This window comes from Drosophila ananassae, chromosome 2R, assembly GCF_017639315.1.
Source record: "Drosophila ananassae strain 14024-0371.13 chromosome 2R, ASM1763931v2, whole genome shotgun sequence".
Taxonomy (NCBI): Eukaryota; Metazoa; Arthropoda; class Insecta; order Diptera; family Drosophilidae; genus Drosophila; species Drosophila ananassae.
In genome coordinates, this window is record NC_057928.1 from 3,880,796 (window position 1) to 3,900,492 (window position 19,697).

A 19,697-nucleotide genomic window follows, 5' to 3' on the forward strand; every position below is an offset into this window, starting at 1 on the left:
ATCCTGAAAAAAATTGGAAAATATTTGTTACTATCATATGAGCAACTATTTTCTACAACTTTTGGAAATACCTTAAGCTTACGTCAAAAAATTAAAAAAACTTTTTTAATGAAAAAATTCATAACTTTATAATTAAGAAAGATATTAAAAAGAGCTTTACACAGTTGAAAGGGTTTTTTAAATATCTATTTCACTTTCTTTCAGACCAAACGTCTATATAGTACACAAAAAAAATACACTAAAAATAAACTTTTTTTTAAGAAAGAAAATTATTTTTCAAAATTTGCTCATTTGATCCTTTTTATATTGCACGTGGAGATGGCTTTTAAGATGACGCAACTTTTGATATATCGCTCATATCTGGCAAAATTCGTGATCTCAAGATATAGTCATGTAAGTGCAGCTACCCATTTTGTCCAGCCTCCTGTGAAGCTTGCATTGTCTTATACATGTGTGTGTACTTGATTGGCAACTTTGCTTTTTGGAGTCTGCATATATTTGGTCAATACCTAAAAAATATGGAGTATATCTTTTCAGATTTTAGTTTATTTATTTACAAATAAAATCCACATAAAAAAGGGCTTAAAAAGTAAAGCATAAAATTGACTCAACCCAGGCCCTCCGTGTTAGGAACCACGACGCTCTCCACTCGGCCAACCTCGAACTTTGTTGTTGATGGAAAATTTTGATGTAATTCTGCTTTGTGTTTCAGTGTCTTATGTCTTAATGAGAAGACTTACATTTGCACATTTTTACGATTAGAAAGCTTTATATGCATATACCCCACTGAGCAAATAATGCGTATAAATAAAACTCTGCTTTACTTAAATTACAGCCACCACCGTTTTTGGGCCAAATCATGGATTAAAAGCTAAAAAAAAACCAGGCAAACCTACTCCGCCAACACTTTTCTAGTATTTATTATTTTATATCGCACACCCAAAAGTGTTACATCAACAATTTGTTTAACTATAAAAACTGGTAAAACATTTTTTTTTTTAAATTTAAAAATTTCTTGTAGGCAACTGATCTAAATGAATTGTAACGAACTGTTTTTTGCTATTGTTTGTTCGCAACAAATGCGTCTAGCTCACAGAGTTTGGGGTACGTTCCACCGAATTTATAGATTCGACGTGATTGCCCGAGCCCAGAAATAACACGGTATGCTTCGTTTAGTACAAATCCCCTTTATTATGTTAAGTTTACAAAAAGGGTGAATCTCACCGGCCGCTTGGCTCAGCCGACCGACCGCTCGTCCTCCCGTCTATCCCCGATCCCCGGTCCGGGTTGGTGCCAATACACACGCCCTCCAAAAGCTTGCGCCCGGCAGGTCGTGTGGTCTTGGTGTCTGGCGCCGAAACGGCTCACGGTTCCCTTCGTTTGGACTCACGGACTCTGGTTGCGGGGTCTGTGTTGTTGCTGTTATCTTCTTCGCTGCTCTTCTGCTGCCGCTGCTCGTCCGTAACTGCCGCTCCCTCGTCGCCGCTGCTGCTTCCTCGTCGTCGCTGCTGCTCCCCCGTCGCCGCCGCTTCTGTTGCTGCTCTTCCGTCGCTGCTTCACCTTTGCGGGTGCCGTGGACCTTCTGTATCTTTGGCTCACCGAGAAAGCCCTTTCGCCGTGGCCGGCATTTAATTCATGTTAACAGACCGATCGGCTCACCTCCCAGGCATACGCCGGGCAGGATATGCTTTTCACTGCTTAGCGGCCGGATCAGGGCACGAAGGGCTTACCTACCCCGCAGGACACACCCCCGGTCGCGTTTGTCACTCGCCTCCAAACACCTGCGTGCATACGCCCCGCAGGATCTATGGCAGGCCAGAGGTTTTGGCGTCGCGTATCCTTTAACTCCAGGTGATACGCTGTGCATACGCCCCAGCGCCTGGATCAGGATTCTAATGACTTTCCCGGGGTGTCCCTGCTTGGTTTCACTGTTGGGCTTGAGTTCCCGAGCTGGCTATCCCTTGCTTCACAGGATCACACCTGGACTTATTGATCAGGAACCGACAAGGCGTACGCCAGGCCGATCCGTCGCTATCGCCAAGATACCTGTCGTGTCCGGGAATAACCTAACCCGACTCGTTTTGCCCTTGGGCTTCAGTTCCGCCGCGGATCCTTGATGCTGTTCCCACTTGCTCCTGACTTCCACTGTTTGACTGACTCGCGTACCGCCGCCGGACTTACCCACAGGGGGTCCTTAAGCTACTGATCGCAGATCTTTCGCACTCGCTTTAAGTCCCGCACTTGAAACTGTCGGACTTACCCATGGAGGTCCTTCAGCCTATACTCCTAATTCCTCCAAGGAAACTGTCCCGCTTGAATGTCAGACTTACCCACGGGGGGTCTTTCACTCAACTCTTCCAGCTTCCCTAGAAGACTCGGTCCCGATTTGCTCCATTAATCCTTGCAAATCTCGCTTCTTGCCGTTAATCCTTCGCTCCTCTACTCTCTCCGTTAACTTTCGGCATGCCCCCGCATGCCGTCCGTGCCCGAATCTCCTCACAGAATTATATACCAATCGAAAGTTATTGTTTCAATTAGATATTAAATTGTATTGTATTCAATTGGATAATAAAAAAAATATTGAATATAACAGTTTTTTTTGAGACTGCGATATTAAAAAAAAATCAAAGTAAAGGAAAATCAACCCATAATAAAGATTTTTTTGCTTGGAATCGAACCAACGACCTTACGATTATCAGGCAGATACCTTAATAATTGAACCATGGGGTTGAAGTTATTCGAGTAAAATATTTAGAATGACAATGAATTAATATGCGTAATCTCGAACTCTAGCAGCAGCAGAGGGCCGGAGATTACTTCGCCTACTTTGTTTTGACGTTCGAGGGGCAAACCTTATTGAAATTTGACATTACGTCCTGAAAAGGTGGTGACAGGAATTTCAGTACTGCTGGGTTTTTTGATGTATGTGTGCAATAAACTTGAAAATATAGAGTAAATTCTTTCAACTCTTACTTTATTTGTCTATACTTTGGTGTTTACTTTGGTGAAATGCCATAACTTTGGTGTTTTTTAAGTTGGAGGGTTGGGACTTTCCACACATATTATATTTGGTCAAAACATCTTATGGGCGAAATTCATACGGATCGGTCCACTATATCCTGTAGCTGTCATATGTTTATGCTGTGGCATGTTTTTTAAGTTGGAAAGATGGGACTGAGTAAAGATTGCATTTTGGGCAATCTTATCCGATTTGCAAAATTTTATTAGGATAATTGGCATAACTTATTGTTTTTGAAGCTAGAATGATGGGACTATCTACGGTTTCCGTTTTGGGCAATCTAATCCTATGTTTCATAAGGATCGGTCGACTATATCCTATACCTGCCATATAACTGAACTATCTGAAATGTCACAACCTTGCTATTTTTAAAGATGCTTGGGGCTTTTTCCAATATTTTTATTACAAATTTTTTTGATGGTGAAATTCTCATAAGGGTCGGACAACTATATACAATCCGATATATATAATAATAATATGAGCTTCTGCTTAACTGCAAGGTTATATCAACATCGGCGCCGCTCAAAGTTCGCTTTCCTTTCTAATTTTTATACCTTTGCAGAGGGTATTATAATTTTGGTCATAAGTGTGCAACACAGTGAAGGAGACATCTCCGAACCTATTAAATGTATATATTCTTGATCAGGATCACCTCCTGAGTCGATATAAGCATGTCCGTCTGTCCGTCTGTCCGTCTGTCTGTCGGTTTCTACGCAAACTAGCCTCTTAATTTTAAAGCTTAATTTTCTAAGCTATGCAGGTAGTATACTACTCCTCGACTATATCCTGCCATATAGCTGCCATATAACTGATTGATCGGAAATGGCACAACTGCAAGGGTATATCAACTTCGGCTCCGCCCGAAGTTAGCTTTCCTTTCTTTTTTTCTGATAATTTATTTACTAGAGAAACTCTCATAAGGATAGGCCTCACATCTGCTAATTTGTTTAATCAATTTGGTTTCCCACAATTACGAAACAATTTTGGATTTTAAATAGAATTTTGGGCAAATTTTTAAACTAACCCAATTCCAAAACCTTTGCTATCGAAAAATTCTTTACGTCTTTGGAAAGGTTTTTAATTATTCCACCTTTTTGAATGAAGCTAGACAAAAATAGTTTTGGTGTTTATCCTTACAATTAAAGTCTTGCTAACTGTGAATCGCCTGTCCAGAGTTTACTTCAATATTCTATATATTATGTGTTCTATTTTAAATAATTGAAGATCAATATATACAAAAAAAAAAAAAAAACTGATATTATATAAAAAAAACCTCTTGACGAGGTAAAGTACCGGTGACGAACCTGCATGCGAAACCCAAAATATCTTATATCAATTTTAGTGACGAAAATATGCTATATAAGTGTACATATATATATATATATATATATATATATATAGCATATTTTTAGGTAAAGTACCGGTGACGAACCTGCATGCGAAACCCAAAATATCTTATATCAATTTTTGTGACGAAAATATGCTATATAAGTGTACATATATATATATATATATATATATAGCATATTTTTGTCACTAAAATTGATATCAGATATTTTGGGTTTCGCATGCAGGTTCGTCCCCGGTACTTTACCTCGTCAAGAGGTTTTTATTTATGATTTATACTATACTAAAAAAACTTTTTTATAATAAGAACATTTAAATAATTTTGTTTTCATAGGCAAGGTCTGACGCACCAATTCATGATTCCAACGAAATCAACGACATTATTGAAACCAGTTTTACTACAACATGTAATGTAGAAATGGCTAACGAAGTTAAATGCTCTCTTCAAGAAAAATCTGTGGAAATAGAGTCTCTTCGCCACTATTTGTTATCGATCGTAAACATGCCTTTTTCCTTGAGAATGATATGCCTTACTAATCTCTTCTGTTGGATGGCTCATGTTTGTTATTCCCTGTATTTTACTGATTTTGTAGGGGAGGCAGTATTCAAAGGGGATCCAAAAGCAGCGCAAGGCTCCGAACGTCAAATAAGATACGAAGAGGGAGTTCGGTTTGGATGTTGGGGTATGGCAATGTACTCTCTTTCATGCTCCTTTTATTCACTTATTATTGACAAGCTTATTGCTCGTTTTAGGTAAGTTATTAATAAACGTAAAAAGCTTTGAAATAATAAAATTTTTCTTTTATTACTTAAAGAGCTAAACATGTATATGTTGGAGGACTAATATTTTATAGTATTGGAATGGCATTAATGGCACTAACTCGAGCCAAATTAAGTGTCTTAATATTTAGTTGGACGGCAGGAGTTATGTACTCTACGCTTTTCACCATGCCATATCTACTTGTTGCACACTACCATAATTTATCTACAGTAAGTATTTTAAAAGGCTGTGAACTCATTTGAAAAAAAAAATACTTCAAAGCTATTGAGTGCTCATTCAAAAATGTAAGAAGTTTTCAAGGTCGTTGAATCACCTACTCTCCATATATCTTTTGTGGTTTGCCTCAAGAAATATTCTTTGTTCTTCATAGCGAACGGTTGTGTTTTTTTCCAACACCCACAGATTACACCTAAGAGAAGGAATTTATTAAATGTTACTATAAATTGAATTATATAAGCCGTGTAATTTAGTTGACCATCATTTTTTTTAACTACATATAATTTTTGAAAAGCATCTGCCTTGCTGGCTGTAAAATGACGTTTCCTCAGATAGCCCCCAAAACGTTCTTGGCAACATCTCGGCCCTTGCTTAAGCCCGTATAGATTCTTCTTTAATCTGCGAACAAGGTATTTTACTTTTGCTGCTGTTATATATCCAGATGATGTGGTCTTGTTAAATTTGAATGAGCCCTTAACTTCATGGATTGTATTCTTCTCTCGTTGTTTTTTCACCAAGGATTGCCTCTTCACCGCTCACGTAATTTTTTTTCCTCACTGTGATCTCGTCTTCTTCTTCTTGGTATTCTGTGATGTGTTTGTAACCTACACCTACAAAAGATAGGTTAATACACGATTCACAATTACTACATTTTCCTCGTAATTTTACGTCTCCTGACACAACCACATTTTGTTTCTCTGGTGAGTAATGCAAAATCTCTCACCGCCATTGTAACCCAGCAAGTGTCCCTTTACAGCTTTTTTGTCGTTCTTCTTTCTTCTCTGGCCATGAATGTGCACATAGCACGTCGATCCCACTATTCAAAGATGTTTAACTTTTGGCGTCTTTCTGTGCTGACGAAAATTTAGCTTCTGGGTTAGAATACTGAAATGTTCTTGCCATTACGCCTATATTTTGGCTCTCTTTTTCAACACGTCCCTATTGCTATGTACTATAGTGAGTCGAAAAGTAATACCAGATGACGACTGACGACTTAAACCAACTATTTGGATACCTGTCTTGAGCACACAAAACTGAAAACAGATTTTTCGTTCTTTTAGGAACAAACCATAAATTTTTTAAAGAAAAACAAGATGTTTTTTCATTGACGATCGTTTCAACCTTGTTTGTACCCTGGCCCAATGCTGACGATGTCTCATCTCCAGCTGCTCTGTTCCAACTAGGTGCTTTAAACTTCTCAATATGATCGAACTACTTCGCCGATTGTCTTTCCACCAGTCGACCTCTGAGCTTGCCTCTGACTCAAACCCTCCCTTTTGTCCTTTTGTACTGTGGTAGCCTGTTGTCGGTTCTTTTTATCTAAAATTCAACTCAAAACATGACAATCTGATTAGTTAGTTAATCGAACGTTTTTTTTTTTTTATTTAAAGAACATTGATAGATAAATACTAGATAGATTAATGGAAAATGAAAAATAAACTAAAGTTATTTGGAAGTCTAGTATTAGTTAGAATGGGGCGGAGCGGGAGCGAAAGAAAAGCTCAGTTGCGCTCTCTTGTGAATTCGCCCTGCTTCGCCGGAATAGATAAGTTAGACTTAAGTTTATTATTGAATATAGATCGAATTATAAAGTACAGTCGAAAGCACGCCTTTTTTTTGTTTTTGGTCGTTTTTTTTTCATTTATAATCTACGCAGCCCCCTCGTTTCGTTATTTCTAAGAGATAAAATAATCTCATTAAACATTTTGGAGCCCTCGGGTGGATTTCTGTGTATTATTATAACTAAATAAAACAAAGCAACTATTAGCAACTGGAAGGATTTATCGTCATTCCCATTGGTGCGGGTTGGGGGTTCTCCGTTGCTACTGTCCTTGAGGCTAAGTAACCAATTTGACAAATGAATTGACTTTTACGGCTGGGCCGGAGTATTAATAAAGGACTTCTTTATTGTGTGAAGCTCAAACATAAACTAAAACTTAAAGCTAACAAAATATGTTTTATAGCGGCCACGCAAATATGCAGTGTTCGCCGGCTATGCATGGGCATCTGGCCAGACGCTGTGTCAGCGGTTTGGCCAGAGCGAGCTCTTAAGTAATCGGACTCTGCCGTTGCGTAGTTAACTTCAGTTAACTACTCCCCCTTCAAGAATAAGGCCGCCCTCGGCTGACCCTATTTGGGCGATCACCTCTTTTAGTTGGGCCGCGGTTCTTCGAGACTGAGTGACCCGCCGATAGGCCAAGCCAATGCAAATCAAAGCGCAGCGTATTGCTCCCGCTATGAACACCATCTGATACAATTGATGGTTTTTGATCTTCTCCCCGAACTCCTTAATGTGTCCCAGGTTACGTTCACTCAACCGGTGAAGGTAAGGAAGTCTGAGGACGTTGCGTTCCATAGTGACGTTCAGGGAAGCGAGCTGGCCACTCCTGGAGCCCTTTTTTGGGCAGTGTCGTTTTTCATCAATCGGGTTTCATTGATGATGGCACCTTCTGCAAAGGTGACGAGATATGTGCCCCTTACATGGGCACAGGTGCCATTATCCACACACACGCGAGCCGGGCTATCATTTATAAATACAATACCCTCATCAACGTAAGTGATGGGATGTAAATCTTGTTGCTGGATCTCGCAATGCGCCATGCCTCTAGAGTGGAGCTCTCGAGCACATGATCTTTTTCGCGCCAGCCAACGAAATATAGCCCCTGATGTCGAGGAGCAGTTTTCTACTGTGTGGATATTGCCGTCGCATTCACGTTATCTTCCAGCCTGAGTATGGTGTCGTGATGTTACCGGATTGTAGAATCTTAACGGATGATACGGACTACGATGGCTACTGTCAGTATTAAACCCTGCAGCTCCATTGTTATAATCCTATTTCGGGTTAAAATTATCTCGAATTGGTGGCCTGTATCAATTTTGGGACTTTTTAGCTGACCCCAGAAGTTGGTTGACGATAGCGGAATTTTAATTAATTTGAATTTGTACTTTATTGTTAATATTGACCTGCCTATTGTTTGCATTTGTTAATTGGAATTCTCTAAATTTAATTTTCTCAAAGTCTTCCGCGTCCGGCGTTCCTGACACTACTTTTAATGCGGACCCTAGGAAGTCTAAGCTTCTTGCTACTCTATGATAGATGCTCAACGAGTCGAGCAGGTCGCGTAGATGGGCGACATCAACAATCAAGAGTTTCTACATGTGACATTGAGGGAACATGTCGGTCATCCCATTAGTTTCTTCTATGACGCGCCTCTATTCCGAGAGATTCGCTGAGTGTTTTACAAACGCGAATTCCTCCCATACTAGAATTCGGCCATCAACGATGGGAATGTATTTGGCTTTGGAATAGTCCGTGACGCGTGCCGATGTTGTGGCCGAAAGGTAAATCAGGGTTGTGAACCTGTAATTTGGATGTGCTGTAAGTTTTGTTGATATTGGGTAGCCCACCACCAAAGCGTAATTAAAATAATAATGGAAGCATAAAACTTATGCCAAGGGGCTAGGAAAAAAAAAAAAAAAAAATGAAACATTATCAGGCGAGCGATAAAATAATCAAGCTCGGCCTACCTAAGGTTGTCTTTGTGGTCCACCCTCCCCTTAATGAGGACTATGGTCCCTGTTGAGCTATCAGCGTTTTAATAGCGACCGAATTAATAAGACGAGGTTCAATTTACAATTCAATTTATTATGGGTCAATTTAACCCCAAAACAAATGCAGCGGCCGATCCAAACAACGCCGAATCTACAAGTGCCTAAAACCTAAGAGCTTGTGCAGAAGCTCCACCAAAGCTCCCAAAGTGCATGCGCTACAAAAGAACAACAAAGCGCATGCGAATCTGGGAGAAACAAAGAATATGGAACAGCTGATAACGGGCAATTAGTGGACCGCTGCGGCTAGTTACACTGAGAGAATTAAATAGAAATATTTATGATATTTGATGCTGGAACTAGTCCCAACATTCCCTATGTCCGCTTCAACGGTTTTTTCTTCACATAACGACGAGAGTTTGTTTCCTAGGCGCTTGTTAGATTTTACTAGGACCTTTTCGCCAACCTCGAACACTATTTGGTCGGGAAGGGTTTTCCCTGTTCCGGAGCTTGTCCTGGGCAAGTTTTATCTTCCTGTATTTCTTATTGTGGCTCATTTGATTGAGTCTGAACCACGTGGGCCGGCCTCTTGTCGATGACCGAATGGATAGATTTGATGTATTTGGTCGTAGCCAGTAGGATGAGCTCTATGGTATCGCTAATGCCTTTGTCGATTTTAAGGCATCTAGCAAGTTCTACCAGAGTGCAGTGGGATCGTTCCACTTGTCCGTTTGAGACATTGTGGAGGGGCGGTGCATTTGAAATGCTAACGCTGAAGTAGTTTTTCAGCATGGCCACGATGGGATGCGAGTTTAACGATGGTTAGTTGTCGCAATATATGACCTTTGCCTTAGGGAAAATGTTCATCAGCTGTAGTAGCGCTGGTTTGAGGTCCTCTATGGCTCTAGAGGGAACCGGTTGGACGACGGCAAATTTCGTGAATTTGTCGATGCACGTAAGGAAATACTCTTTATCTGTGGAGAAAATGTCTATTTCGTTCGCCATTTTGGCCAATTTTGGGAAGTAGTACTCGGAGAGTACCTGCTTCACGTTTTTCTGGGCAGCTTTGTGAGCTCTGTTGTGCTCGGCAGTGAGAATCTCCCGCCTCGCGTCAATTGCAAAAATGTCCGTTACTCGGTTTTTGCAGTGCCAAAATTGCGTTCTTTCCCTCTTTTAATTTTTGTGTGGGGATTAGAATCCGAGACCGCGTAGGTCAGTGGTTGGTGGTCAGTGTAGACATTTATATATTTGACCCCATATAGGTGATGACGCAACTTTTCTAGTGCCCAAACTATGGCTAACAGCTCCCTTTCGTTGGTAGCGTAGTTAACCTCTCTGTCCTTTAAGGTTCTAGAGATCATATTAATGGGTCGTCCCTTTTGGGAAAGCACTGCGACAATGCCGTATGCTGAGGCATCTGTCGTTAGATCAAATGCCTTTTTGTAATCAGGGTACCTGAGGATGACATCCTCAGAGGCCAGGATGTTACGAAGCTTTTCGAAGGCTAGCCGTTGTGGCTCGGTAAACTGTACCTGGATGTTTCTGGATCCGTATCTGCTGACATTTCCATGTTCTGCTTTTATGATGGTCGAAATGGGCTCAGCTATTGATACAAAATCTTTAATAAATCACCTATAGTAGCTAGCCAAGCCCATGAATGACCTTGATGGACCGGATCTTTTCTGGGTCTGTTCTAGTCCCTTCGCTGGTGACTATGAACCCCAAAAAGTTAACGCTTTTTTTGAAGAAGACCGATTTCTGCGCTGACACTCTCATGTTGGCGTCGTCCAGGCGTCGTGCCTTAAAACCCAGTCTACGTGCCGTATGTGGGCGTTTTCGTCTTCTGAGAAAACGATGACATCATCGACATAGACATAGAAAAATTTGCCAATCTGCTCTCGCAGTATGTCGTCGATGGTTCTTTGGAAGAATCTGGCAGCATTCCTCAACCCGAATGGCAGTGGCAGATTCGCCAATCTCGTATTTTCCCCCGTTTACGGAAAAGGAAGTTTTTTCACGGTCACGTTCCGCCAGTGCAATTTGGTCGTAGCCAGACTTCAAATCGAGCGTTGGAAAATATTTGGCCTTGCCTAAATTCCCTAGTATCATAGAGATAATTGGCATGGGGTAGCGATTCGGTATTGTCCTCTCGTTAATCTTTCGAAAGTCTAATACCAGCTGCATCTTATGGTTGCCAGACTCGTCGGTGCCCTTTTTCTCTACTACCCATATTGGGTTATTGTAGGGGGATCTCGACTTCTGGATTATGCCTTTTTTTAGGAGGTTTTGAATTTAGGTAGGTAGGGTAGGGTCTGGCATAAATGGGCTCCTCATCAACTGTCCTGATGGTGGCAACCACTGACGTGTTGTAAGGTAACGCCTCATTTGGGTTCGCGGAGGCATTTATCCTGTCGCTTAGCATTTTTGAAAATGCTTTTCTGACTGAATGTGGTGCACTGGAGCAGTCCACTTCAGTAAAATTTACGTTGGGGCATGCTTGGAATTCTAGCTTTTCTACTTCGGAGCTAGGCAAAGCGATGCCCCTGCCTGTTTTAACAAGTCAAGACCGATGGTGGGGTCAAAGGAGGACAAATCTGGTAAGATGAATAACGTAGCCTTCAAGTTTAATAGGGATACAAAGGGATTTTTCGTGATTGTGGTAACACCATGGATAGAATGTGCCTTTGCATTTGCTTTGAAAATGCCTTTCAACCCTTCGTATGGACGGATGAAATTTTTTGACGCGCCCGTGTCTATTAAAAGCTTCATTTCTAGCTCCGCTACTCTTCGTCTGATGACGGGTAGCAGGGAAAAATTAATTACGTCCGAATCATATTCTTTAATGGCGTCGTCGTCAATTTCTTGAGTCGCGTCTGAAGCTGCGGCGGTATATTTTACCCCGGATTCGCCTGCGCCCTGTACGACGTGGTTAACCCTCTGCCTTTTGTATGGGCCCGATCGATCGGACTCGGCCGGTTTCCTGTTTTGGTATGCCGGGGCTTGAGATGGCTTAAGCATCCTGGACAGTGATGGATCAACATCCATTGGTTCGGGGGTGCTTCCACTGTGTGGGGCAGAGTGCACATGCGCCTTGTGTTGCTTGTCTGGGAATTTGCCAGCGCAGGAGCCGGACGGTGTTCTTGCGCCTTTGGATATTGTTTTTTATCCTCGTCATCCTGGCTTCTGGCAAATGGATTTATAAGGAGTATCTCTCGTGGTTAGATACTACTTCTTGTGCCAAAGCGAGGCATATCTTTCGGCTTTGCCGAAAAAAGGACATCCGTAAGGCTGCGCTTGAGTCCCGAGATAAATACTCGAAGTGCGTCATCCCGGAATTTGTCGCACAACACCTTTGCCGCCGAGGCTTCGTACGACATGGTGGCTTTGTTGGTGAGCAAGGTGAGTTGTTTCTCGACCTCGTCATAGTATTTGTGACCCCACAGGAGGAGAAATATGACCCCACAGGAGGGTCATATTTCCCTGCCTGAGAGTACCCATCTCCTGCTCGATAAAGTCGAGTCAATTTATAATCGCGTCGAATTTCAGCAGAGTGTCAAACGAGGATAGCTCGGCATCGGCAGGGCCTCTTATTTTACTCCTAATAATGATAACTGCCTGATAATGGCGCGAGCTATTTACGTAGTTCCTAAATATATAATATGCGGCTACTGCCGCTTGTCCTACACTCCCGTAAATTTGGGCAGGCACTTGACGGCATCTAGGGGCTCGTCACATTTGACGTTGTCCCTAATTTCTTAAGTTCATAGGCTTTGATTTCGGGAGCTTCCACTTGCGCGGGAGCTGCATTGACCTGTTCGGTCAGCTGTTGTATAGTCAGGCGCAGTTCATTTTCCCTAGGTTGGCTTTCGATGTTGGCTTCTTGAACGGCCGCCTGTATAGTGGCTGTCATTTGTTCCATGCTGAAAGCCATTTTCGCGTGTATGAGTGCTCTAGCGTTTGCGCTTTTTGGGGTGGAAAATCTGGCCGGTCTTTCGGTCTCGGACTCAGAATCACTGGAGAATTATCTTGCGCTTCTATATCGTTGGAAGGGATTGCTCATGTGGAGCTGTAGCTGGGTATAAATACCCAGCCCGAAATAAACAAAAAAAAATAAATTTATGCTCGAATTGCATGCCCACAGAGGCAATTGGGAGGGTGAGGGGGACTGAGCCTCCGCTATGACAAACAAAGAAAAATAAAAATAACAAAGTGCCACACACTGCATGCGCGGCCGTATCGTATTCTCAAAAATGGAGTGGGGAAACAAAACGGAAAAGAAAAATAAATAACCAAGACTGCGCAGCTAATTCCAAGAATTCTTGTGAAAGACAAAGAGACATATAAAAGCTGAATTAAATGCACACAATTATATGAATTATGAGTTATGAGTAAATTTTGAGTTAGTGACTTTTTATATCTTGGTCAAGAATTTTCTATTCTACAACTTGTGTTGTTGTTGTATAAAAATGTTTATTTATTTATTCATACAGAAAAAAGAAATGCAAACAATATTGGGAAGTAAATATTCCAAAAATGGTTTCAAAAAAAAATTGTATAAAAATACAATGTGTTAATGCTAAACCGTCAGCCAATTAATGGAAAATAATTAATGTAAAAAAGTTAAAGAGGCTGCAGTTTTTTAGCTGTCAGTGTAAGGAACAAAACTTCACTGCTTTTGTCTTTTTTTGTTTTTTATTATAACAAAACTAATGCAGACGTAAAGGAATTATGCGTGAAAGTGCTCACTTACATGACTTTTACGTTGGGCGCCAGCTAAATTAAGTTAGGTTGTAGTAGTAGTTATTGGTCCTTTGCTGATGACGATGTCTTCAGATGCGGGTAATGTGGTTGTTCCTGGCGGTTGCCTAGTGGTTCTTCCTTCTTGCTGGAAGCTATGGTGGGAGTTACTAACTCCGTTGCTACTGTCCTTGACTTTTACGGCTGTGCCGGAGTATTCATAAAAGAGAAAAGTATTAATAATCTTTATTGTATGAAGCTCAAACATAAACTAAAACTTAAAGCTAACAAAATATGTTTTATAGCGGCCACGCAAATATGCAGTGATCGCCGGCTATGCATGGGCATCCGGCCAGACGCTGTGTCAGCTATTTGGCCAGAGCGAGCTCTTAACAGTCAGGATTTTCTAAAAATCGATTTTTTTTTTTTGCATTTTCTTAAAGAATATATATTTCTCTGTTGTGAAAAAAATTTTTATGAAGATTCGAGAAATATTTCCCAAGTTACAGACAAAACTAGAAAAAATTTTTAACTCAATGTAAACTGTTTGTGAAACTTTAAAATCATTTTTCTCAAAACTATGTTTCTCAAATCGGTGAACACGATTTCTCGAAAACCACTGAACCGATTTAGCTCTAATTTTCACACAAAATTAATAACTACTTTTTGCTGTCTTTAATCGAAGATCTTTTAAATAAAATTAAAATTATAATTTAAATCAACATTTGAAGTCGATTTTTTTTTCCATAAAAATGAACTTTTTTTTTGGAAGCTGCCATTTTGTCAAAAAGTGATATTTTTTTAATTCCTTCGATTAAGGACTACATTTTTTAATATACTAAAAGCATCTTTTTGAATTTTTGATTTCTGATGATTCTGCAAATAGTTATTATGTTCACCGCGAGACACTTTTTTTTCGAAGACCATTGGGAGATAAGCTGCAGAGGCCAAAGGAAATAATATTTTTACAGATATAATATATTTTTTTAAACTTTAAAATATGTAAAATAATATAGAAAAAATTCAACTTTAATAAATAAATATTTCCTTGAAAAAAAAAATACCCAAAAACTGCATTTTTTTGACCGCCTGACTGTATATAACCCCTTAAGTAAGTTAACTTACTGATACTCGTCACCGGTACTTTACCTCGTCAAGAGGTTTTTTTATATGATAGAATGTGGAGTAATAAACCGAAACTTAATTTCACGACCCTTAATGATTTAAAAGGAAGATTAAATGTTTGAGTAAAAAGCATTCGCCGGTTAGAGGAACGTCTGGAAGCTGGATCACTTCCTCCGAGAAAAGACCGAGCTAGAGTGCATGTTTCAGGTTTTAGATGAGACAATTTTAGCACTAAAGCAAATGAGTTGCAAGACCAGATCGAGAAATTAGACGAAATGGATGAATTTGGAGCCGAGTTGGAAGAATTAGCAATAACAACCAAAGCAAGGGTAATGACCTTATGTTATGCCTTCAATACAGCTAAAGACTCCCGTCCAGATACTGCAATTTCTGCAGCCCCAACTCGAACTCGACTTCTCAGTTTGGCACTCCCAAAATTCAGTGAAAATTATTCGGAGTTGAACAATTTAATAAGTCTTTTCGAGACCTTAGTACACAAAGATGTGAACATTCCTGTTATCGAGAAATTTAATCATTTAATTTCTTTCAAGGCATTCCAAGTCACCGAGAGTAATTATGACAAAGCTAAAAGTCTAAAAAGTGTCTATGATAACGAATGTCTCATCTTGCGAACCAAATAAGCCAAGATGATTGTTCAGCCTCCCGGAAATTTCATAGAAGTCTGCGTCGTTGAGGGGTAAAAATATTAAATCGGAGACTGGCAAGCCAAAACAGGAGAAAACTGGCCTTGCTTCTCTGTCAACACTTAACCAGATTGCAGTTATTGTAACGCTCAAGACCATTTTTTGGCCCAGTGCAGTCCGTTCGCTCGCCTTGCTGTAATGCAAAAGTTTGAGTTTGTTAAGTCAGCATCTCTCTGTTTAAATTGTCCCCGAAAATGTCACACCGTAGCGAAGTGCAATACGACTAGATGTCAAATCTGTGCAAGATCGCACTATAAACTTCTGCACCGATTCACAGTGACTGAAAATAACTTAGCTTTACCACCACCAACAGAAAATCCTCCTCCAGCGTTAACGAAAGATAGCCCTTCTACTACATCACATGGAAAGGGTTTTGTTAGCAACGTCGAGCGTAAGCGTTTGAATAAAAAATGGCGAGCACATATTGGCCCGTGCATTACTTAATTCAGGGTCAAAAAAGGATTTCATTACTGAAGATCTTGCTCAACGCTTACAGGCCAATATAATTCACAAATTCAAAAAATTCTTCTCTTTACCTCAAAGCGGACGGACGTGTTTTTTTTGTCCGCACTGCGTTGTCATAAAATTTGCTTATTTCTATTCACTAAAAAAAATAAAAATAATAAAATATTGCAATTCATAGATCCGTATCGCTTCGCGTATGCAGTGATATATTTGGAGGTAAAATAATAATTTTATAAATTTATCTTCCAAACATAGCTCTGCTCTTCTTCTTCATCTCTTACGGTGTTGCTTCTATTCTATTGCTCCTATCTCTCGCTCAATAGAGATTCTTATCTCAATTCTTTGCATTTTACCAACTCGCACTAACTGCTCTCTTCAATCTCCCCCTTTCGTTTCCCTGGTACAGTGGTACAAGGTTCATCAATATTTATGAATAAATTAATTATTGAAATTTTAATAATTTTTAATAAATTAATTATTTAAAATCTTAATAATTATGGAATTTAAATTGGTCTGTGCATTGAAGTCTTGTAATAAGACAATCTCGTCTTCCCAGCCCACCATCCATTGCTGGCTCTGTGAAAACGTTTTGCACGCTAAGTGTGCCGGGTTCACGGCCTCAGTTTCGGATGCAATCTCGCGTAGGTCTGGTCTCCACTTTTGCTGTGACGGTTGTCGTGCTGTTCAGGACGAAATGAGATCGTTCATGAGGCAGACTAAAAGCGGTTTCAATGAGTTGATTAGTGGTTTTCGAAAAATCAATGACCAACTCTGTGCGCTCGATACACAGTTTAGTAGTCTTCACCTACTAAACGAGTCTCCTAAGCGTAAAAAATCCTCTTTTAGTGATGTGCTTGTGGCGAATAATCTTCAGCCTGCTCAGCCGACAACTATGCAGCCGCTTATATCTCAGGCCACCCCAAGGGCCGGACCTGAGAAAAATTTGGCTTCCGAATATCTCAGGATTAATGAGCAATTGTCCGATATGTCCACTGTGGCATCGCTTCAAGTGATCCCAGACCCAATAATTCAAACCCCTGTAACAGTCACCAAACAGGGCAATCAACCGTCCGGACCCCCGGTACGTACTGATGCCGCTGTACTAGTTGCGGCGGCACCAAAACCCTTGCAGGTGATCCCACCATCGAAACACATTTTTGTTTCCCGGCTTGCCCCTGATACTTCTGAGATTGATATCTCGGCTTAAATCAAAGCCAAAACAAAAGTCGACATAAAGGTGGTGGACATTACAAAATTTAAATATTCATACACCAGGCACACGTCATCTTTCAAAATACATGTGCCCTTGCAGATGTTCAAGACGATTTGTTCCGCCAGCTTTTGGCCAGAGAATCTTTTCGTCCAAGATCATCAGCCAAGTACGGTGAAAAAAAAAAAACCAAACCTGTGGGTGTAAAACTCCCACATGTTACGGCCACTGACCAACCTTCCACTTCATCTTCCTCAGTTTTAAAGAACTAATGTCTTCTCCAACACTTATCTATCAGAATACAAAAGGGTTACGTAGTAAACTTCCCAAACTGTATTCTGATAGTTCTTTCTTTGTGTCTCACATTATTGTATTTACAGAAACTTGGTTAAAGCCGGAGGTACACCACTTTTAGATTTGATAGAACTCTGCGAAGAGGAGGAGGAGTGTTAATCTCTGTAGACTCCAAACTCGCTTCTGAAGAGGTAAAATCACAAGAGTTTAGTGACATTGAATTTCTTTGCATCAAAGTCACTTTGTCCGATCAATCTTTGTATGTTACCTGTTCTTACATTGGCAACGTTTGTCCGCTATTCGTTTGGTTTTCGATCGTCTGTCTGATGGTGACCAGCTGATAGCTCTGGGAGACTTTAATATCCCAGAACTTATGTGGTCAAATGTTGAAAATTCACCGTCTTTACAGCTTAATTCCCACCACGACTTCCCTGTGGGCATGTTTGACATGTCACTCGGGAAAATTAACCACGTTAGAAATTCTTTAGGTCGGCTGCTAGACTTATGATGACTTACTTTCCAGAACTTTGCCCTTTCCCTTTCAGACCCTGAGGATCTATATCATCCCACTCGTGAGCTTTCAATTGAAAACAACTCCTTAATTGACCTTAAGTCTACATTTAAATCTCATAAAGTTCGTTTCTTTCGTAAGGCTGACTTTATGAAATTAAATAAGTTTATTTCGGAATTTGATTGGTCTGATTTACTGGCATGCGATGATATAAACTTAGCATTACAAAAATTTTATTTTACTGAAAACTCATTTTTTGACTTTTGTGTGCCGTGGAAATATCCGTCCGCTTCAACGAATCCGCCTTGGTATACAAGGCATCTTAACAACTTAAAGAATAGTATGAGTAGACTTTTGAATAAACATAGATTATCTGCCTGTACAATTAGTTATTCTAGATACTTAGTAGCTCGGTCCAATTTCACCGTGCATAACGCAGAATGTTATAGGAGTTATATTCGCCGCTGCAGGATTCAGTTTACTCAGGATCCGAAGCAGTTTTATAACTTTGTAAACACTCAGCATAAACATGTATCTTTTCCCCTCTTATGCGAACACTGATCAGGCAATGGCCGATCTCTTTGCACAGTTTTTTCAAACTACCTATTCACCTAGCAGCAGTTCAGCTCAGCCTTACACTTATAATATCAAATCAGCCAATCTTATATTTCGCCCATCTTTCGATCAAAGTGGTGTGTTATCGGATCTTCTTAAGGTCAAGCCCGTGTATTCGCCAGGCCCTGATGGAGTACCAGGCTGTGTTCTCTTTAAACTCCAGGCTCGTTAAACTCTTTAATCTATCGCTGGTAACTTCGATCTTTCCCCTCATGTGGAAGGAATCCTTCATTATTCCGCTGCATAAAAAAGGGAAAAAATCCGACGCTGCTAATTATAGAGGCATCTCTAAATTGTCAGCAATTCCAAAGCTTTTTGAAAAACTTATCACTCCACATTTGCAACACCTATGTAGTTCAATAATAACTCCGTGCCAGCATGGCTTCATGAAGCGCCGCTCCACCACTACCAACTTATTGGAGCTAACATCTTTTATCACGGATGGTTTCCGGAATGGCTTACAAACAGACCTAATTAACACTGACTTCAGTAAAGCATTTGACTCTGTTAACCATTCGCTTCTTATAAGTAAACTCAGTCTTTTGGGATTCCCAACTGATCTTCTTATCTGGATTTCGAGCTACTTATCTGGGAGAACCCAACGTGTTTTCTTCAAAGATGTTACCTCGCGTTTAGTCCGCGCCACATCTGGGGTGACCCAAGGAAGCCATCTTGGACCCCTACTTTTTACACTGTTTATTAACGACTTGCCCCTTGCTTTAACTAATTCACTTGTACTTATGTACGCGGATGATGTTGGGCTATGCCTTCAGTATAAATTCACTAGCGCCCAGTTTAGACTTCAATCCGATTTGGATAAACTTCAAAATTGGTGTTTAGCAGATAACCTAAAGCTTAATGGATCGAAATGTAAACTCATGTCTTTTTACCGATCTAGTCCTCAGCAGGCTAAGTACTTTCTCTATGGGAACGCCTTAGAACAATTAACTCAGGTTAACGATCTAGGTGTCCTATTAGATTTGAAACTTAAATTTACTGATCATATATCTACCATGGTTAATAAAGCTATGGGTGAAATTGGTTTTATTAAAAGATGGTCCAAAGAATTTAATGACCCGTACATAACTAAAATATTATATACATCACTGGTCCGTCCGATTCTT

At 40.3% G+C, this 19,697-nt stretch overlaps 1 protein-coding gene and 1 long non-coding RNA gene across 5 annotated transcripts in view; one reads left to right on the forward strand and one right to left on the reverse strand.

The window, feature by feature from the left end:
• Positions 1-19,697, forward strand: part of LOC26514902 (proton-associated sugar transporter A) — a 226,373-nt gene that overhangs the window by 141,598 nt on the left and 65,078 nt on the right. For all 4 annotated transcript variants that reach the window (XM_014910194.3, XM_032453847.2, XM_044715118.1 and 1 more), the window contains 2 exons: positions 4,701-5,119; positions 5,182-5,356. In XM_014910194.3, the coding sequence (XP_014765680.1) occupies positions 4,701-5,119; positions 5,182-5,356 (594 nt within the window). The remainder of the gene's footprint in view (positions 1-4,700; positions 5,120-5,181; positions 5,357-19,697) is intronic.
• On the reverse strand, positions 5,604-6,453 carry LOC116655756. The gene is made up of 2 exons (XR_004310802.1): positions 6,088-6,453; positions 5,604-5,974 (listed from the first exon to the last, which is right to left on the reverse strand). It is a non-coding gene; the product is annotated as an uncharacterized LOC116655756 (long non-coding RNA).